This window comes from Lutra lutra, chromosome 14 (genome assembly GCF_902655055.1).
Source record: "Lutra lutra chromosome 14, mLutLut1.2, whole genome shotgun sequence".
Lineage (NCBI taxonomy): Eukaryota > Metazoa > Chordata > Mammalia > Carnivora > Mustelidae > Lutra > Lutra lutra.
The window spans coordinates 58875322-58896039 of NC_062291.1; the positions used below are offsets into that span (position 1 = coordinate 58875322).

At 51.7% G+C, this 20718-nt stretch overlaps 1 protein-coding gene across 1 annotated transcript in view; it reads right to left on the bottom strand.

The window, feature by feature from the left end:
* Positions 1 to 1724: 1724 nt before the first annotated feature.
* Positions 1725 to 20718, bottom strand: part of PYROXD2 (pyridine nucleotide-disulphide oxidoreductase domain 2) — a 30429-nt gene continuing 11435 nt past the window's right edge. Inside the window, exons 5-16 of the mRNA XM_047702471.1 lie at positions 19602 to 19757; positions 17212 to 17365; positions 15374 to 15435; positions 15180 to 15277; positions 13029 to 13170; positions 12485 to 12619; positions 11118 to 11190; positions 10712 to 10868; positions 8419 to 8573; positions 7638 to 7744; positions 5769 to 5889; positions 1725 to 5109 (exon numbers count right to left, since the gene is read on the bottom strand). Of these exons, the coding sequence (XP_047558427.1) occupies positions 5039 to 5109; positions 5769 to 5889; positions 7638 to 7744; positions 8419 to 8573; positions 10712 to 10868; positions 11118 to 11190; positions 12485 to 12619; positions 13029 to 13170; positions 15180 to 15277; positions 15374 to 15435; positions 17212 to 17365; positions 19602 to 19757 (1431 nt within the window). The 3' untranslated portion in view covers positions 1725 to 5038. The remainder of the gene's footprint in view (positions 5110 to 5768; positions 5890 to 7637; positions 7745 to 8418; positions 8574 to 10711; positions 10869 to 11117; positions 11191 to 12484; positions 12620 to 13028; positions 13171 to 15179; positions 15278 to 15373; positions 15436 to 17211; positions 17366 to 19601; positions 19758 to 20718) is intronic.

A 20718-nucleotide genomic window follows, 5' to 3' on the forward strand; every position in this document is an offset into this window, starting at 1 on the left:
CTAGTCTAGACTCAGAGCTAGGGCTTTGCCAGTAAGTAAGAGATTTATGGTAATAATGCTAATAAGTAATATCATTTTGTGCCAGGCACCAAGCTAGTTTTCATTTTACCTTTCTATTCAAGTATAACACACATGCAGAAAATGGCAACATCCTATGTGTAGAGCTCCGTGATTTTTTTTGGACACAACACATGCCTGTAACCATCACACGGATCAAACACAAGAATATTACCAGCAGCCCAGGGCCCTCCTCCATCTCCCTTCCAGTCCCTAACACCCTCAAGGGTGGATCTCTAACAGCAGAGATTACTTTTTACATGTTTTTGTACATTTTATAAATGGAATTCCACAGCCCGTAGTCTTCTGTGTCTGGTTTTCTTGACTCAACATGGTCTTGGGTCATGTTGGTCTGGGTGTACTTTTCTAATTGCTGAATAGGATTCCATTTGAGTAGACCTAGCACAATTGACTTGTTTGTTCTACTGTTGATGGGCATGTGGGTGGGTTCCAGTTTGGAGACCCTCATTCATGGGGGTTTAGTATGTGTCCTTCGTGAACACATAAGCACGTCTGCTGGTTATATACCTGGGGCTGGGTTGGTGGGCTGCAGGGTACACATATTTTGGCGAGCTATGTTCATATATATAATCCACACGTCCCCACTGTAAGGAAGGCATCTTCAGCACCTTTATGCACAGCAGTATTTGAGCCAGACCCACGTTTCCTGAAGAGGTCCTGGAGGATGGGACCAGAGGAAAGGCCAACTGGCACAAGGGAGAAAGTGTAGGTCTTGGCTCTGGTGTTTTTTCAGTATTGACAACTTGTTATGAGTTTTTCTTAAGAGACCCATTGGTTTTGGAAGATTTCTGCATACCAAGCTACTAAGCAAATTCTGTTGGCCCTATATCATTTAAGTCATCTCCCAATTCTCTTATTAGTCAAAGAGCAGCTACAGAGCTGCTGATCTTGACATCCTGCCTAACAGAACTGTTGTAATTTCAGATAAAACCAAAGAAAGTCCAGGTTTGGGTTCACCTTTGTTGTCTCCTTTCAGGAACACAGGGTTTCTCTGGGGCTGTTGAACCCCTGGTGATACGCTGCCCTTCCCCTTTGTGATGTTTAGGGAATTTTAAGTGAGACCGATCTTCACTCTCCCACTAAGAAAATCTAAGACCCACACCATGTCTGAAATCCTCGGATTTGTGATCCATAAATAGATATCAACACACAAGTAATTTATGTCTTTTAGACCAGGCCTGGATCATCATTTTAAACAATGTTTCAGAGCCCCGTCCATTTACGCTGGGCTTGTTCTTCAGTTGAGATAGGCTGTCGGAAGGTAGTAAGGAACATCTTCTAAACCACCACCAAGTGGTCGGAAAGACTTCCGGCTCCTGCTAACATTTGGGTGTGCTTGGTTCTTTCTCATTTGTCTGTTTCTGTTCTTCCACTGTGTCTGTCTGCCAGTCTCTCTGTGTCTCTGTATGACATGTATGTCATTATGTCATACATATAGCTCTAATATGTCTCCATATATATGCATACATACACACACATATTAGGCATACCCATCACATGCAATTATTAGGATTTTTTTTTTTTTTAAAGATTTCATTTATTTGACAGAGAGAGACACAGCGAGAGAGGGAACACAAGCAGGAGAAGTGGGAGAGGGAGAAGAAGGCTTCCCACTGAGCAGGGAGCCTGATGTGGGGCTCGATCCAGGACCCTGGGATCAAGACCTGAGCCAAAAGGCAGACGCTTAATGACTGAGCCACCTAGGTGCCCCTATTATGATTCTTTTAACTAATTCTCTATTTTGGGACATTTAAGCTGTTTTCAGTATTTTGCCATTGGCAGTAACACTTCATGCATATGCTTGTGCCTAAATCTTTGGGGGCATCTCTGACATTTTCCTTAGGCTACGGGCCAAGACGTTGAGTCACGCACCGAATGGGGTGCCTTTTGGATGTTGGTTTTTGTTCCTCCTCAAATACCAATTTATGCCGCTGCCTGCCAACAACGCGTGCGTGTCCTCTCTGCTCACACTGGCGATTTTCTATTATAATAACTTTTCTCAGTTTTATAGGCAAAACGTGATAGTTTAGTTATCATTGCGTTGCACTGATTCCTGGTGAGGTTACATATTTTTTCAGATTTGCTCTCCCTTTGAGTGTCTCCTCGTTTGCATTTCACGTTCCTTTTTATTTGGTGTTTCTGCACATCCCCCCCAGAATGCCACGGGTGAGTCTCATCTCTGCTTTTGCCACCGATGTAGTATCAGTGTCCCATAGAAAACTCTGCATTCCTAAATGCTTGCAAACAGAACATGCGACAGAAAATCGCACATTCCCAAGGCCCGCAGGTGGCTCGGCCAGCCACATCTGTCATTCCTCCGACGAGGACCACCGAACTCCCCCCAGGGCTATAAACCTCCCTTCTCACCCGGACTCTGGACACCATCACCCAGGGGCCCTCAGAGCAGGAGGGGCTGGCCATGTGACCTAATGACTTAAACAGGTGAGGTTCACACACACTTTGGGTTTTTACACAATTGTGCCTCAGAGGAAGTGTCCCCCACCACTCTGGGGAAATGGGCAACTGTAAATCAGGTAACAATGTGGCACTGACTTATTTATCCTTGTAAGAGTTTCACATTCTGAACTCAACAAGGGACCCATTGCCTGATCCATGGCCAATTTGCAGTCAGCACTTAGGGAAAGCTCAGTCCCCCTTGCTCAGCCAGGGCTGGGGAGGGGTGCTGCTGGGGGCTCATAGGAGCTAAGGCACCCCATAGTGCCGAATCCAGTCCACCGATTGTGCTCTTGGTCTGGACCAAATGTTATCTTCCCAGAGACGGGAAATCACTAAACGGTGGGAAACGAATTCTCTTTCCCTTCTTTCCATGTGTCCTCTGAGTTCTGCCCCCACGAAGGGGTGTTTGCCTGGACAGCAGCTGCACCCAGGCAGACACGATGGCCAATCACTCAAGTAGAAGCAGATGCAGAAAGCTACTCTTTCTGGCCTTTGGCTGGTGCTAGTTAGCAATCAAGGCCAAGGATAAACTCAATGTCCCATCATTGTCCTTATAAGAGAATATTAGGCAGCTATTAAAAAATCATGTTTTTAATGAATTTTTATGACTGAAAAATGCTCACGACATGAATTAAAACTAAATGAAGATGTAAAGCCCACATTCAGAATACAGATCCTCATCTAAATTATCTAAAAGACTATCTGGAAGTAGTATAAACAGTAATGGTGATTTTCTCTGCAGGCAAGATTATGTTTGCATTTTATGTTCTTATTACATTTAAAAATTTTCCTACATCCTATAAGCTTTTTGACTTTTATTCCACCCCTCTCCCCCACCCAAGCACTGACACTCTGAAACACCAGATCAGATGTGATGGGCCCCAGGCCTCCGGGGATTGGGCTGGGTCCTATTTGTTCTTCAGTTCTGCTCTCAGCAAGCCTGTGTTGGGAACAGGTGTGCTGAGACCAGGGGAGACATCCACAAGGCAAATGACTTTGCAGAGAATGAGGACCCGTCTGACTAGAGATTTCAGCCAGCACTTGCCCTCAACCCCACACGTTTCTTCCTCCTTTCCTTCCTCCCTGTCTTCCAAACACTTCCCCATCTTCCCACCCCCCACTGCCCTGGGGGGCCCTGGAAGAAACCTGTGAGGGGTTGAGGGCAAGTGAGAAAAGTGTATCTCAGAACCCAGACCAGAACCAGATTTCCAACAAGGTCACTTGTGCCGGAACTAAACAGGGACCATAGCCTGGCAGCCATTCTTCTGGAAAAAGCTCCACGAACTCTAAGATCACTCTGTTCTGCCATAGCCACGCTGCCACTAGCCGGCTGGTTTCAGTTCTGGGCACCAGGTTAGAAAAAGAGTGTGGAAGAGCCCGCCTTCTGCAGAATGCAAACCCGACAGCAGCGCCTTCACCAACAGGCTTAGTAGCGGGGCTGCCGCCTGCACTGAATGCCGATCGTGCCCCTGATCCGGGACCAAACATGACCTGTTGTCTTGTTTGATCTTTGAGGCAACTCCTTGCAGATGAAAAATCTGAGTTGAGCACGATTAAGTAATGATATGGTTATATCCTGATCCGCGCAAGTCTTCCTGGGCAGGGGAAGGAGGAGGTGCCCCAGGAACCTTCTGCCTCCCCGCCCCACACCCCACAGGGCCCCCCTGGACCGCAGCAGCCCTGGCTGCTGGAATTGAGAAGCAGGGTGGAGAGCTGCGTGGCATACGGGGCATCTGTGTGGATCTTTCTAGTCAAGAGTGACGACCCAGCTCCCTTGAGAATACACAGGTTTCCATCTGAGGGGTTTACTGATGCATCAGGTGTAGCTCATGGGTGTGATTCCTCTTAAATCAGGAACGTAAGCTCCCACGTGGCCCTCAGCTGCATGTACTTCACCCTTACCCTTCACTGCTGCTGCCTGACGGTGTTTTTGATGACTTGAGATGCCAAATTTCGTTCGGACCCCTGGCCCCTATATGGCTTTGTGTCCTGTCAGGGAACTGGGTCCTTTCTTTCAGTTTTCCAGGAGTGGGACAGCAGCAGATGAGGCCTCCCCCGGGGCTGTCCCCAGGTCCAGCTGGTAGTGGGACCCGGCGGTGAGTAGGGGTGTTTGCATTAAAGCCTTGCTCGGGTCCTTTGGACTGCTTGGAGCCAAGGTGCGAAGGCTGAGTATCCCAGACAAGCTTATCCCGCCCATTACTACATAGTCATGTGTACTGACTAATACATAGAAAAAGCTAACATGTAGAAAAAATGCAAATATCTACCAGTACACAGAAAATATATAGAAGAAGAAAATCCACAAACTATATAATTATATTATCTATATAATTGTTTTTAATAAAACAACACCAGTCCATCTAGGAAGTCAGGGGTGCAAGGTTAACAAGTGTCAAACGTAACCTGTATGTGGCTTGAGCATGAGGACTTGTCAGCCTCCAGCCGTATCCTGGACGCTGACCCCACAGGGACTTAAAATCTCAAGGTCAGAGTTGGTTCAGGGTCACATGCTCTTGAGGTCTCTGAAGACAACATGGGCTGCATTGCGTCCAGCGGCTCCCATGACGCCTCCTCCTGGAAGACAACCACCGGGGAAACTAAGCGGCGCTCACAGCCCTCCCCAGAGAGCCTGCTGGACCAGGGCTCACAGAAAAGCTGAGCGCCGCCCGGACCGTGGGCATCAGAAGCCCCCGGTTGACTACTAAGACAGATTCCAGGCTGGCCTCTGGGCAAGGGGCCCAGCATGTGGTCCAAGCAAGTGCGCCCTTCAGTCTGGAAGCTGGTGAAACCGACTCAGGGTTCAAGGGGGAAGGGTGGGGGCACAGACCTCTCCGGGACATGTCCATGAGGAAGGCCAGCCTTGGTGAGGTCAGCTGGGCTTGGCAGAGAGGCTGGGAAGAGTTTTTAAATTGAGAAACACCTTACCAACTCGTACTGGTCTAAACCCTGGAGGGGGGATTCAGGGACACGGGTCTCTCTCAGCCCAAAGTCGGCATTTGGATGCCGCCTCTGCGACCTATTCTCAGACCTCGCGAGGAGGAAGTGTGAGCTACCCCAGAGGGGGAGGGTGCAGCCAGCTGGCAGAGCCCCCCACCCTCGGTTCCTGCGCTCCAAGAAGCCTGAGTATGGGGGATGGCTTGTTCTTGTAGGCGGTCCCTGCTCGCAGGCCTCTCCCCCTGCATCCCTGCACCGCTGATCCCAGTGGCACAGGGAAGGGGCCCCGGGGCACTCACCCGGGTGGGCGCCGCTTCCACAGAGATACAGGCCCCGGAGGGGACAGCGGTAGCTGGAGTGCAAGGGCACAGGGCGGGCGAAGTAGAGCTGGTCCAGGGTCATGGCGCAGTGGAAGATATTCTGCAGGAGGCGGGGCCACAGTGGTTAACTTAGGAGTGTTAGGGGCTTTACCGCCTTTTCGAGTTTCCCCGCCCAGGAAGGTTCTTCTCCTTCCAGCATGTTCTCTTGGATTCTTATGAAGCAGAAAGGGGAGCGGAAGAGCGAGAACAGGTGCATATCCTTGCTCTGGGGATGGAGTTTTCTAGAGGCAATTTTCAGGAGGAAAGAAAGGTGAGCATCTTCAGAGCAGAAGGGAACTGAAAGGGAAAAGAAGAGGGAGATTTTAAGGGTTTTGCTGAGAACTATAAATCCTCCTCACTGTGTTTGAAAAATGGGGGGTTTGACTTATTTTGGCAGCTGGCTCACCTTCCCTTGGCCCAGACACCCACTTGAGCCTGGGCCCTGGGGGGGTTCATGTCCCAGAAGTCACTGTTGATGGCAGGCAAAGGGCAGGGGACTCCAGCTTGGTTCTGCTCCCCTAGCCTGTGTCTGAGCAGCCAAGAAGTGGGGAGCAAGGGCCGGGACGGGATAGGGGGAGGTCAGACTTTCGGGACAGGTCTGGACAAGAAGACTGACATGTGCTGGACATCACCACAAGGATGTCCTTCCAGCTAACCCTCTCAGCATGTCCTGAGCTGAGCTCTTGTCCTCCCCTGCCCAGTCTGCTTTCTCGCACCTTCCCCACCTTGGTGGGTGGCATCACCTGCCCTGCCTGGGCCTCCAGGCAGACCCTTCCCCTCACCTCTGCCCTGACCTCTGCATGCCTGCCTGATGCCTCCCCCATCCCTCTGCTCTGCCCCCCCCAGTGCCTAGTCTCCTGTGCTCTATTTCCGGACCGGCGCTGTCCAATAATAACATAACATGAGCCACATATGCAGTTTTTATTTTCTAGGAGCCACATTAAGATTTAAAAAGAAACCAGTGAAACGAGCATCAATAATATATTTTATTTAACCTAATAGATCCCAAACATTATCATTTCAACATGTGATCAATATAATAATTATTAATGAGATGTGTTTCATTTTCTTTCATCCTAAGTCTCTGTGGGGTGCTGGGCGGGTTGCCTGTGTAGCCTGGCTCTGTTTGGTCTCACCCCACGGAAGCCACCAAGAGAAACACGAAGCTGGTGGCTGCCTTGTGGACTGACCTCCTAGCTGCTCCCTCTAACCCCAGTGTCAGCGAGGTTTTGCAATGAGAGAGGCAAGTCCAAGGACATATTGCCTTAAGAGGGGAGTTCCCTCTGAAGAAAGCCAGATGGGAGCGGTGGCCATGGGTGTCCAGACAGAGGGGGCCACGGTCTTGGTGACCTGCTCAGCGGGCACTGTCTCTTCTGTCTGATCTCCTTACTCCTCCCCAAATCCCCAGGTTGGACCACCTCTCTGTCCTCTTCCATTGCAGTCTCCGCACCATCCTCCCTTCCCAATTCAGGGCGGGTGTGGGGGGACAAGAGAAAGCTGAGCGGGCATGCCAAGGGGTGGGGGTGTGGGGAGAAGAAGGTGATGAGAGACCCCTCGTCTTTTTTTTTTTTTAAAGATATTTATTTATTTATTTGTCAGAGAGAGAGAGAGAGAGAGGGAGCGAGAGCGCACGAGCGCACAAGCAGGCAGAGCGGCAGGGAGAGGCAGAGAGAAGCAGGCTCCCCACTGAGCAAGGAGCCTGATGCAGGACTTGATCCCAGGCCCCTGGGATCATGACCTGAGCCAAAGGCAGTGACTTAACCGACTGAGCCACCCAGGCGGCCCTGAGACCCCCAGTCTTATACTCACCCCTCCAGGAAGCCCGAAGATTCTCTCCAAATCAGGTGGTGTGAGGATGTCCCTGCCTACCACTGAGCCCTTGAAGCCAGGGGCGTAGGCCTCGATGCAGTCAAACACTGGGCACCAAAGAGCAGAGAAATGAGATGGCATGAGAAGAGGAGGCGCTAGGATTCTACGGTTTGGCAAATTTATGAAAATTCATTAAACTACACACTTAAAATGAGCTTATTTTATCATATGTAAATCATATCTCAATAAGAAAAAAAAAAAACAGTCCATGGGCAAATAAATAATCATTACAAAGTCCTATGGGTCTACCCCACTTTCCCACCTGCTCACCCCAAACCTAACTGCAAAGTTACTCATCTCCCATGAATATGCAGAGCTTTCTTCACCTCCTTGGTTTGTTCAAGTTGTTTCTTTGCTTGGAATGCCCACCGGTGCCTGGCCAACTCCTATGCATCCTTTAAAACCCAGCTCAAATGTCCCTTCCTTTGGAAAGCGCTCCTTGTCTGGTGAATAGCTTCCTCCCTTGGTTCACACAGTACATTGTCTTGTAAGATTGGTTCCCCCAAACTCCCACTGGGTTGTGAGCAACCTAAGGACAGGAACTGCGTCTTTTAGGCTTTCTTGGCCCAGTGCCTTGTCCCGACAGGCACTCACTGTGTTGACTCAGCTTCTGTTGGGTACTTCTCTCCTGCTGGGACGGGACTGAACAGGTGTTAACCCTGAATGGGGCAGTCAGGAGGGGAGGGGTCCCAGCTGTCAGGAGACAGCTGCTCTCCTTTACCTTTGTCTGCATATGCACTTCTCTCCTGCTCATCCCACACCTTGCCTCCGGCCAGCGTGTAGGGAGTGTACTGAGTGAAGAGGGAGATGACATGGCAGCCCGGGGGAGCCAGGGTGGGGTCCAGCGAGGAAGGGATGCAGAGTTCAATCATAGGCCTGCCGCAGGAGGAAGAGAGAGGGTCAGGCATGAAGAATGGCAGCCGCCCTGCGGGAGGGGCTGGGAGTGGTGACAGGGACAAGAGGAAGGAAGGCGAGGTGAGATGATGTGTGTCTGCCAGGCTGTGATGGTTGCTCGCCTGTGTGGGGTCCGTACCCCCTGGGACGGTCCAGAGCAGCCGGGGCAGCTCCCAGCCCCTGATGCACCCCCACACCACCACCATCCCTGGGTCTCAGGTCCCTCCTAGTCTCCCCCTACCTGCGTGCCTGTCCCCACCAGCCTCCACTTTGATGGTCTCAAACCTCTCCAGGGCCCAGCAGACAGCGCCCTTGAGGGAAGGGGCCAGGCCCAGGGCAGCAGGTGCTCAGGTGGCCAGATTTCAACCCAGGTTAGCACTGTCTGCCTGCCTTTCCCTGAGCAGCCTGCACAGACCAGAACTGCTGGGGCCGAGGCCCCCTGACAGAACTCCGACCTGTCCCGCCCCTCCTCTGCTTACAATGCCGCGTCTACTTGGAGCACATTTCCCCTCTAATCTCCAAATATGAGCACCTTCAAGGCCATGTGAAATGCCCTTCCTCCCTGCCTCTCTCACTTGCAATGTATCCTATGAACCTGGATGTCCCCTAGGCGTCTCCAAAGCAACTTGTCCAAACCCGAATGCCTAAAGCCTGCTCCTTCCCCCACACAACAGGTTCCCCCTTTTTATAAAGATGAACACCATCCTCCAGTGACACCTCTTTAGCTCAACCCCACTTCCCATCCAACAGCACATGCTGCCAGCTTCATCTTCAAATACCCAGTATCTGGCCACTTCTTGTCACTTCCACTGTCCCCACCCTGGTCCAGGCCACCATCTTCTGTCCCTTGGATTCTGCAACAGTAATCAATTGCAACAGATGCCTTTTTTTTTTTTTTTTTTTTAAATCCAACAGTGGCCAGAGCGGTCTTTCCAAAATGGAAGCCAGGCTTGGCACAAACTTTCCAAGAGTGAAAGCGAGGAGAGGCTGACAAGGGCCCGGCTGCCGCTCTGGGGCCCTTCCTTCCTTTCCTTGCTCCCAGGTTCTCTTTCTCCAGCCTCTCTGGCTACATTCCTATGCCTCCAACACAGTAGTCCACTCCTGCCCCAGGGCGTTTGCACATGACTTGCCCTCTGTCTGAATGTTTTTCCTCAGATATAATTTATAAGACCCTTGTGCAAATATTTTCTTTGGGTCTCAGCTCAAACGCCATGCTGTCAGAGATGCCTTTCTTTCCTGACGTCCTTATGAAGACTAATGAACCATCTGCTCCTCTGACCTATTTTTCGCCATACTATCAGTGCGTGTTTGATTGTCTTGCCTTCCACCATAGGTCAGTGAACCGAGGGCAGAGGCCATGTGGACTTTGCTTGCTGCTCTGTGCTCAGGTCCCTGGACTAAGCCTGGCAGAGTAGAGGCTTGGAATATTTATGAATGAACAGGGCTCAATCCTCTTTATGTCATGCTATAAATATTTGTGTGCCTGCCCTAAGGTAAGTTTTGTGCCTTCCTGCCCCTGCCTGATCCCTGACTCCCCTAACCCACACTCAATATGGAGTCCCACAGAGAACGGGTTTCAACAAGCTTTGGCAGACAATTGATAGTATGGAAAGGTACTTGCTCTTATAATATCCCTGCCTGTTCCCAGGATGGAGATACAACTGGGGTGGGAGGTAGGAAATGCTTTTACAAGTTTTGCATGAAGGCCGCTTATCGGCGACAAGAAAATATGGAGCAGGGGGATCGGAGGAGTGTGTGCCCTCTGATGGGCTGCCGAGTCAGAGAGACCCCTTCTCTCCCAGTAAGCATTTTCTCCAATTCTCCCCAAATGCCAGTGCTCTTCTCTCTGCCATCCTTTGCCCTTTCTCCTAATCTGTGGCACTTGGCCTCCCCATGTCCTTCTCTTTACTTCCCACCTGCCCTGGCCCATGGATTTATCGCCTGGGATGAACTTCCTATCCTTAGAACTTAAGTATGGATTTAGGTAGATCTAAGACACTGACTGTTAAGCCCCACGAAGAAGAGGCAACCCTCACTTGGGTCTAGATAGTCACCCTCCCTTCCCCAGCCCATGTGTGTAGGAATGCCGCAGGGGGGCACAAAGCCCAGGGCCCACTCACCTGTGGGAAGGCAGGCCATCCACGGCATCTTGGAAGGCCTGGTGGAGGAGGAGTGTGTCTTCACAGTTCAGGTGGATGGAGCACTGGTGATGGGGCCGTGGCTGGCCTCTGGGAGCATTGGGGGCTGCCAGGAAGTCAGGCAGCCTGTCGACAGCCACTGAGGGACCAAAGGGGAGGCTGAGGGCCCAAAGGCCTATGTCCTTGGCCTCCCGGATCCTCCTTCTCTACCCATCACCCTGCTCACCCAAGTGGTGGATTGGAAAAAAAATAAAAATTATGGGGGTGGAGGGGAGGGGACTGGTCAGGAAATAGAGATGATGATGTAAGTCAGTTTTTCCCAAATTGGGAGATTTCTCACTCAGATAATGTCAAGAAAAGACAGTTCTGCAATCTGTGTGCCTCTTACCGTTGATCTTGGTAACAGGTGACTTGGTGTCCAGCTGGGAGATCCTCTCCACGAACTCCTTAGGAAGCCATTCCTGGAAGAAGGTTCCATGGAAAGGCCTGGGGATAGCCGAGACCCCCAGGGGGTTTGCTGCCTTCCTTTGGTGAGAATGGTCCCTCAACCTCCACTGCCAGAAATTCCTTCCATCATTCAGAGCTCAGCCAAAGCCCCTCCTCTGTGAAGCTCCCCTGCATCCCCCCCCCCGCCCCCCCCAGCTTATCACTGACCACTTCTTCCTTTGACCTCCCACAGCAAATGCAAATGGCGCACACCAACTCCTACTTTGGACATGGCCAGACGGCCAAAGACCCCCTTTCTCCTCTGGTCTGTAATCTCTTGGATGTCTTGATTATCTCAGAATTATCTTGACAAGATGCTTTTGAACTGATGTTTGTTGAATTTTCCTAGTGGAATCACTCAGAAAACCTGGTGTCTTGTGCCCTCAGCTAGTCCCAAGAATGGTTGGGAGCTCCATACTCATAGACATATTATCATATGTTTCAGGGACAGGGAAGGCGCCATCGGTTGCAAAAATTGCCCCCAGTCCTCACCCCTCGCCATATCCACACAACTTTGTAACATCTTCCCACTGTGACTCTGGGCTTGGGACAAGGTGACCATGAGCCAGTAAAAGGCAAACAATCCTGAAAACCACCTGCATGAGTGACTTTGCTCACTTTTGGCTTCTGCCAGACCCCGAGAACCTGCCTGGACTTATCATCCTGGGGAGTGAAAGACACGTAGAGCAGAGCTGGTCAACCTGGTTATTCCAGCAGAAATTGTCTTGGGCTAGCGCCAGCCAGCCAACCTGAGAACAGGAGTGAGGCCAGCCAAGACGAGCAGGCCCCACCAGCTGACCCACAGCTGATGGAATTTACAAGAGCAAGCCCAGATCAGCCGAACTCAGCCAAGGTCAACTGAATTCTCCCATTCTGTGTGCTAAGGCAGGACTTCTTATTAAACGTCCAGAAGTTGTGCAGTGGTTTCATGCAGCACTGATAGGGCCAGACAACCGACACAGAAGGAACCAGAGTTCGTGAGAGCAGTGAGTCAGGGGAGTAGGATAAGTCCGGATTAAAAGTCAGACCTGAGTTCTAAATCTGGTTCTGCTAATTGCCAACTGCATGCCTAGGTCACCTCCTCCCCCTGGACCTTTCTCCGCACATCTGAGGCTTCTTCCCTGTTTGCTACCTGTTGGGTCAGGGGGAGAAGGACTGGCTTCCCCCAGCGCAGAGAGACTGGGCGCTTGCAATCCCAGCCTCACTCGGTCCTGGCGCCCTTGACCAACACCCCGTGCAGATGTCTTGCCTCCAGCCCCCAGGCCTCACCTGTGGCGTCAGCTTCAAGAAGGTGGCCTGCGGGGAAGCATTGGACAGCACCACTCGGCTCCTCACCTCCGAGCCGTCCTGCAGCACGACTCCTTGGGCACGCCCTTCATTGCTCACCAGCACTTTCGCCACTGTCTAGAACCCACCAGAGCGAGGCCCCAGAATCCCCCCAGGAAGGAAGATACAGGTTGGATCTTGGGGGGATTTCCGCTGTCTGTGCTGCTCTGGGTGCTCCCAGCTTCCCTACCTGAACCCACCCTGCGGGGCTCTGCGGCAAAGCGCGGAAGCCTCAGCCCACCCACGCCAACGCACACGCTCAGCTCTAATGGGGGTTAGGGGCCCGGGGCATTCAAAGGGAGGTGGTCAGAAGAACTGGGACCTGATTGACAGCTGCTCAGCCAAGAATAGGCTGCATAAACTCAGCCCCTTGATTCCAAAGCCCCACTTTGTGCATGGGTAAAATGAGGAAACTTCCGAATTTGGGATTTTGTTCTATGCTGGGATCCCTACAGATAATCAGGATAAGGGGTGGGCAGGGATTCACCTTTTCAGTGAAGACGCTTGCTCCGTGTGCCGTGGCTGAGCTCATGATGGCTTCCGAGAGGGCACCCATGCCACCCTGGACATAGCCCCAGGCCCCCTGCACCCCCTCCAGGCCCCCCATCACATGATGTAGCAGCACATACCTGAGGACAGACCACTGGGGTCAGTGGTTGGAGGTGCAGTTTAACTCTCCAGAGCTCTAGGTGCAAACAGTCCTTTCCTTCTGGTACCTTTAGCCTCTCTCTCCCCCCATGCTGCCTTTCTCATCAGCCTTTAAATGGGCTCTAGGCTCCTGTAAGGCCTGTTGCCTCACGCCCTATATCCTCTCCCCATGCAAACGCATCTACGGGCAGAGCCATAGCCCCAACCACGCGGCGGTGATCCCACACCCGCAGCCCTAACTCTCTCCTGAGCGCCGGCTACCCCAGATATCTCCACCTGAGTGGGTTTTTTTTCCACAGGCAGCAGCAACCCATCTCTTTCCCCATTCCCCAACCTGTTTTTCCTTCATTCTCCCCATCCTGTGATGGCAGCTTCCACTTCCCACAGGAAGCTGGGGGCCAGTCGTGACTTGCACCTATGCCTCACTCCCTCCATGCAGTTAGGCACCATCAACCTGCCTCCCAGAGAATGTTCCAGTTCCTGCCCCCTGAGGCCTCCTCTCTGGCCCAGGTCTCTCCTCCCTTCCTTCAACTCCCACAGTGATGTCCTCCTGGTTGGACCACCTTCTCCCACTCTTTATTCCCTGCCTACCTGGAGCCCCATCACAAAACCTAGGCGAGTCCTGTCACTTCTCTCCTGGGATGCCTTCGCCGACTCAGCATTGCCCTCAGTGGCATGGCCAGTCTCTGGCTCCAGCCTTATCCTTCCCCATACCCGTCCCTTGCAGTCTGCACTCCTGCCAAAGCAAACGTCCACATGGTCCCGGCTCAGCCCCCAGTGCTTGCATGGACTGGTCTGGCCGCCTTAAAGCCCGTTCCTCCCTCATGTCTGTCCTGAGAGTCTCAGATTAAATATCTCTTCCTCACTGAGGCCTCCTCTGATGCTGGACAGCATTGCTTCCCTGCTCCACCCCCTTCCCAGCCCTCACAGAACTCCACTATCATCACTCGCCCTGTGTCTACCCCTCCTGTGAGGATCTCAGTGCCCTCCACGCCCTGGCCCTGCACTTGGCACAGGTAAGGGCTCCATCAGTATTCACTGGAAGGAATAATGAGGAAACAAATTACTTAAAGGTGCATTTCACACACTGGGCAGTAGCTTTGCCTCCAGGAGAGCCACAGAAAAGAGGCCAGGAGGCCCCAAAAGAAGATCCAAATTGGAGGGTGGATCACAGAGTTGGCCAAGGTGGGGCCGCCACTGCCAACCCCCTTTTCCATGGCCCTGGGGAATTTGGAGCTGGCTTAGTGTGTGCTGAGAAACCACTTCCAAGGGTGGTTCTTGTCCTTTGAGAGAAAAGCCACGTTGACAGCTTCTAGCTGCATCTTCTGATGTACTGGAAATGGCCCAACACTTGGCAGCATCCTCTATCCTAACACATGCTTGCGCACACGCCCTCTGCTCCTGCTCCTGCAAGGGGCTCCTTAAGTCACACCACAGGTACAGGCTTCACTGGGTCTTGCTGCCCCCTTTTGGCTCCGCTGTCAACACCCCCCCAAAAAAGGGAAGGCAGCACCCCACCCTGATGAAGGTGTCTGTGGGTGTGTGTTCTGGAACCCAGGGACAGGATCTGTGGCGGAGAGAAAGGCAGTGGAACTTTGTGGGAGGAGAAGGGATAGAAAGAGGAGAGAGAGAGAGAAGACGGGGTAGAAGAGAGAGAGAAAAAGAAGGAGGAAGAGGAGAGGGAGAAAGAGCTGTTCATGTTGGGCTCCCACAGTGGGAGAGAGGCTTTTCCCGCTGCAGCAGGAGAGAGAAGTGGCTATGAAGGAAGATTCTAGAGGGCCAGCTGCAAATCAGCTCTGCCACCACCAGCTATGTGACCTGGGGCAAGACCTGTCCCTTCTCTGAACCATGGCTCCCAGGTGTTGCTTTGAGGGTTCGATGAGCGCTTGGCTTCGTGCCCGGTTCACTGGGGGAGCAACAGCTGTTCGCACCCTTGTTGAGAGAGTCACTTTGTGCCTGCTGCAGCCCATGTCCCCTGTCCCACACTCACCCGCTCCCTGGAGTGTGGGGACTTGTCATGGCTCCGATCACAGCATCTGTGGCCAGAGTGGCTTTTAGGGGCTCGGACTCAAACCACTGATCCAGCACCTGGGACAGCAAAATGTCAAGGAGAAGAGCAGAGGGGCCTCAGGGGGAGTGTCTCCCTCCCTGTGAGGTCCAGCCTGAGGCTGGGGAGCCCCTTACCTTTGTAATTGGAGCTGTGAGGACCTGGCAATACTGGGGTAGCTGGGCTCCCAGCACGCGACCTAAAAGAGAAGACCCATAAAACAGAAATCGAGACAGGCAAGAAGGAGTCCTTCCCATCTACGATATCTCTGTTCCTATTTCTTTATCTGCAAAATGGGAGTGATATTTCATATCCCCAAGGGCTACTGTAAGGAATAAATGACATATGTACAGTGTTTGCAAGTTCACGGGCATGAATACATTTTAGTGCTTGGAGTTATTTTTCAAAAGTGTTAACTTGTACCTTAGTCCCTTACTTTGAACTCTGTAAGGCCCGCCCCTGGGAGGTTGCCAGCTTGGCGGGTCCACTGCTCAGAAGCTGATTCACAACAGCTCAGGGACTAACTGGGCAGTAAGGCCCCCAGGGCAGGGATCGTGATCTCTAGCAACTTCAGCCCCAGTGCCTGGCTTAATGTCTGGCACTAGAATTTGCTTAATAAATTTCATTGCATGAAGCTCTTTAGACAGGTCTTCTGAAAGGCAATGTCGACTTTTATGTTTCATGATAGATTCTACTGGCTCGGATCCTTCCCATATCCACACACTTTTCCTGCAGCTCCACAGCGCCTCCAGCTGCAGCTGGGCTGATCTGCCCTGCTCCTTGACTCTGGGCTCACCCACGTGGTTTACTTGGGCCAATGGGATGTTTGCAAACGGGATGCACACAGATGCTTGAAACTGGCCTGCACCTGCACCCTTGACCTCTATGCTTCTGCCATTGATGTCAGACGGCCAGGCCTGGACCAACTGGCTGCTTCCAGGAAGAGGGTGGGAAGCCCCTGGAGTACAGGTAGGGTGGCTGATGTGCCCCAGCCATAAACCCACAGGTGAGACCTGCCCAGACCAGACTGTGTGGACATGTGAGAAATAGATGCTTATTTTTATGTGCTACTTGAGTTTTGTAGCTGTTACATAGCAATTTTGTATGAGCTAACTCATTCAGGGCTTTTCCAGAATGCAGGAGCTAACCTGGCCTTCATATCCTGGAGGAATGGTAGAAAACAGCAGCATGCTTGGTGAAACGTCCCTTCTCATACCCGTGGCAGACATCACTAAATTCATCACAGAATTTCTTCTTGCTGAGCCCAAATCTAGCATCCTTTGTGTATGGGGACATCCCTTCAAACTCCCTTTGCCCCTGTCTCTCATTCTAGTTAAGACTGTGGTGACAAGCTCCATGCAGGCTTTAAGTCAGCCTCACGCTGTCAAACCCGACAGCATCTCACCTCAGATCTATAGGATGCATCTCTTCATCTCGTCCCGAGGGGGGTCTCTGGCACCATGACTGGACACCCAGGGGAGCCCACTTGGCACCCATGGGTGCACTGCCCAGAAGTTAATGCTCCAGGTGGGAGTTAAGCCCCATGGAGCAATCTGGGACCAGTGGGGGAGTGAACCTGTTGGACCAATGTGTCCCCTTTTCTCTTGGGAATGGTCCTGAGGTGCCCTTCGTGAGGCTACATGGGTGGTCCCCCTAAGAGCTAGCACCTGTCGCCTGTGGTGGTGGCCACAGCAGCAGCAGCACCCCCCGTGATGGACTCTTCCTCCTTCTGCACCCGCCCTTCCCCTTGGGGTCCCCTTCCAGATGAACCGTCTGCCCACCAGCCTCCGTCTAGGGCTTTCTATCTTGGGCAGCGAGGCTAGTACCCGTTCCGCACAGTGCTCCAGGCAGCCCCTATCCACTGCCGGTAGTGGGCAGGCGCCTAAAGGTTCAAGCTCATGTACAATCATCCAGAAAATGGGCTCAACTCCCCGAAGGTCACTCATTAGACCTGATGCCTGCACCTTGGACTCACCTGCCTGCAGCAGGGGCTTGAGCGTGGAGAGCGCCTGGAGCCTTTGCAGCAGGGAACCCCTCTGGAAGGCCTCCGTGTCCACGGGGGCTGCGTCCAGCAGAGGTTCAATGGCTAATGCCAAGCGATTCATGAACGCCTCATATTTGGGAAAGGCCTGGAACAGAGAGCTCTGAGTCAAGGCTGCATTGCTTAGCATCCCACAGGGACACTGCCCCCACACTCCGGCCTCCATCCCACCCCCACGTGGCCTGCGGCTCCTAGCCGAGCCTCCGTGGCTCCTCAGGCCTCACGCCCAGCCTTGGCCCAGTTGGGCTGTGGTAAATTACTCCCAGTTCCAGGCCTGCGAGCTGATGTCAGCACTGGGGGAGGCCAGAGAGATCCCGAGCACATGAGCCACCAGGGTGCTGGGAGGGACAAGGGGTTGTGCTGGCTGAGACCAGCTGTCAGACACAGAAAACTGGCAAGTGTCCTAGCCTGTGGGCTCCATGATAAACCAGAAAACCGCTGCAAGGATTCTTCTCTCTGTCCTGTCTTTCCATATATTGCTGGTGAGAGTAAGATCTCTTCCCCTGTATGGCAGCACGATGACTGTTCTTTCCTGGTCTGTAAATCATCTCTGTTTTCTTGACATATGCAGAAATAGAAGCCTACACCCCTTCACCCCACAAACCCCGATAATAGAATCCATTTCTTTTCTCCTCCTTCCTTCCTTCCTTCCTTCTTTGTTCCTTCTTTTTTCTCCTTCCCTCCCTCCCTTCTTCCTTCCTCCCTCCTTGCTTCCTTCTTCCTTCCTTCCTTCCGAATCCATTTCAATAGTGTGGTTAGGACATACCCCGTTCCTTCACTGGGTGGGCGACAGGAGCAGGGATGGATGCCTGTGCCCTGGGGGACCTAACTTGATCCTCGGACCCCAGCTTTCAATTTTTCATTCCTCTACACTCATGAATACATCCATGGAATTTTAATTAGGTTGCAGAAAGAAAAGCTCTGCACTGAGGTACATTTGAGAAGTGTTGGTACAAATGATCTTAAATAGCCTTCTCTACAGCACGCACTCAATGGGACAATGCGAGAAGACAAAGCCAGAAATGTTTCCTTACTTTCCACAGTGGGATGTGGCCCCTGCCTCCTCCTCCTGTGGGCACTAGCATGCCAGGCCACAGCCACTGTCCTCTAGGCCCAGCGACGTGGCCTTGTCCTATGCTCCTCTCTAGGGCACCTGAGATGGTCAGTGTTTGGAGGAGGGGCTGGAGGCTCTGGTTCCTGAACCACTGCACAGAAAAGAAGCACTTTAAGAAAGCAAGCCCCCCAGGTGATTCGGATCATCACTGGCTTAGGAGAGATACTGAGTGTTGGTGGTTCTCTTGGTTTTACCCAATACTAGAGTACAAAAAGCAACACAGGTGGATTGTGTTAATCTAGGTCTTCTTCTGGAAAAGTCCTCATTGAGACAGGAGTTCATGCTATGCCGTCAGGTGGTACCTAGGCTTGGTACCAATATATGTCCCTTCAAAGAATCCAAATCTGCAAAACCAGGCACACCAGGCCCCTAACATTATTCCATGGTTCACATACGTGAAGCTACCCAACAAGTTCCTTATGATGCACTCCCAGGAAGAAAGTGTGCATTCTCCTTCAGATGTATGTCTGCCTTCCAGCACACCTCGCGCCATCCTGGACAATTTCTTGCCTTGGGCTGCCAGGGGAGTGATGCCAAGTACAATGAATATTTATTATTCCTCTCTTGTCCTAAATACCTGATCCAGTTCATTCCATCCTTAATTGTCTCTGATCCTCCCTTCATCCTTCTTTTTGGCTTTCATAGGCTTTAACACTGATAAGCACCTGCAGTTCCTTCCAAAGGCAGGCGAGATGGAAGCACGTGCAGTATAAGTACATACCAGTGGATTCCCTTTTAAAATTCAGCTGGCAGAGACCACCTGAACAGTGGCCTCATACTGAACACACACAGGTTTGAGGTTGTCCAGTGTCCACTGGTCTTTTTTTCTTTTTTTTTAAGATTTTATTTATTTGATAGAAAGTGAGCATGAGTGGACAGGGACGGGTAGAGGGAGAAGCAGGCTCCCTGCTCAGGACCCTGGGATCATGACCTGAGATGGAGGAAGACGGTTAACCCACTGAGCCACCCAGGTGTCCCCAGTGCCCGCTGGTCGTAATCAGTGTTCTCCATCCCTTCCTCTTTGAAAAATCTGAGATCAGAGGCTGCCACAGACTGGAGCCCTCCGAGGGCAGGAGAGATGGCCTGTTCAAGCCCTCATGGTCTTTGGACAACATGCTCTAGGATGACTCCAACCAGGCCCAATTCCTTTCAAGAGCCACCTACAGGCTGTCGAGGGAGGAGGAGATCCGTCGCTGGTCCCTTTCCCTACCTGGGCATCTTTCCGTGAGAACTGGGCAATCTGCTTCTGGTTTTCCGCCATGTCCATGCCCAAAAGAAGGGACCTGGGCACCTTGCTCCCCAAGCCCTCTTCCAGCATTGGGGTGAAGGAGTAGGGGTCTCGAAGATGAACCTTCAGCCCGTGTTTCTGCAGAACACACACAGCATAGCAACAGTTGAAGGGGTCTGTGTCCTCTGCCCTTGACCCTTCTCTGATTGTTTGCAGCCATTTGGGTACCTGAGTACAGTTCCCCAAGGCAGGTGCTGCTGCTTCTTATTATACAGTATAGTATACAAAAGCGCTCTCGCCCAGGCATCCTTGTGGCAGACCACGTCACACCCCACCACACCACGCCATACCACACCACACCGAACCCCGCCATGCCACATCGTAGCATACCATGCTACCCTGTGCCAGTGACTGTCCTGGGGTTTACAACGATCACCTCACAATGACTGTAAGTTAATGGTCCTCATTGCACAAATAAAACAACAGAGGCTCAGAGCAGAGAGGGAAGTTGGCCAAGGTCACCTTGGGAGGTGGGTCTAGGTTTCAAAACCACATCTCTGTGACTCCAAAGCTTTGTCTCTCAGCACTGGTCTATAACTACCCCCATTTCAGAAATAAATAATTAAAATGTAGAAAGACACAAGAAAGTAATGGTTATGTAAAAATCCATACTTATAAGGTAGATAAATTATTCACATCCAAAAATTTTATTTACTTTGCAGACTCATTTACTCCAGGGTCACTTTAAAGGGAAGTTCCCTCGAAGTATTTAAAATATGATTTGATTTACAAATATTTGACTGGCAAACAGAACTTTCCAAGAGCACAGCTACTTTTTTGATGGAGTATAGATAATACAAAAGGGACCTGCGCTATCCCCACAAATAAGACTTACTCTTCCCACTAGAGACAACTTTTTTCTGAAACCACTCTATTGAGGGATGGTCAGCATACTGAAAGCTGTACGTCTTTAACGTGTTTAACCTGGTGAATCTGGCATCTAGAGACTTCTTTCCCAGACACGTGGCCAGCTCCCTCTCCCAGGGACTGCTATCACCCGAGAGGCAAGACCTCCCTTACACACCCCTCACTTCTGGTC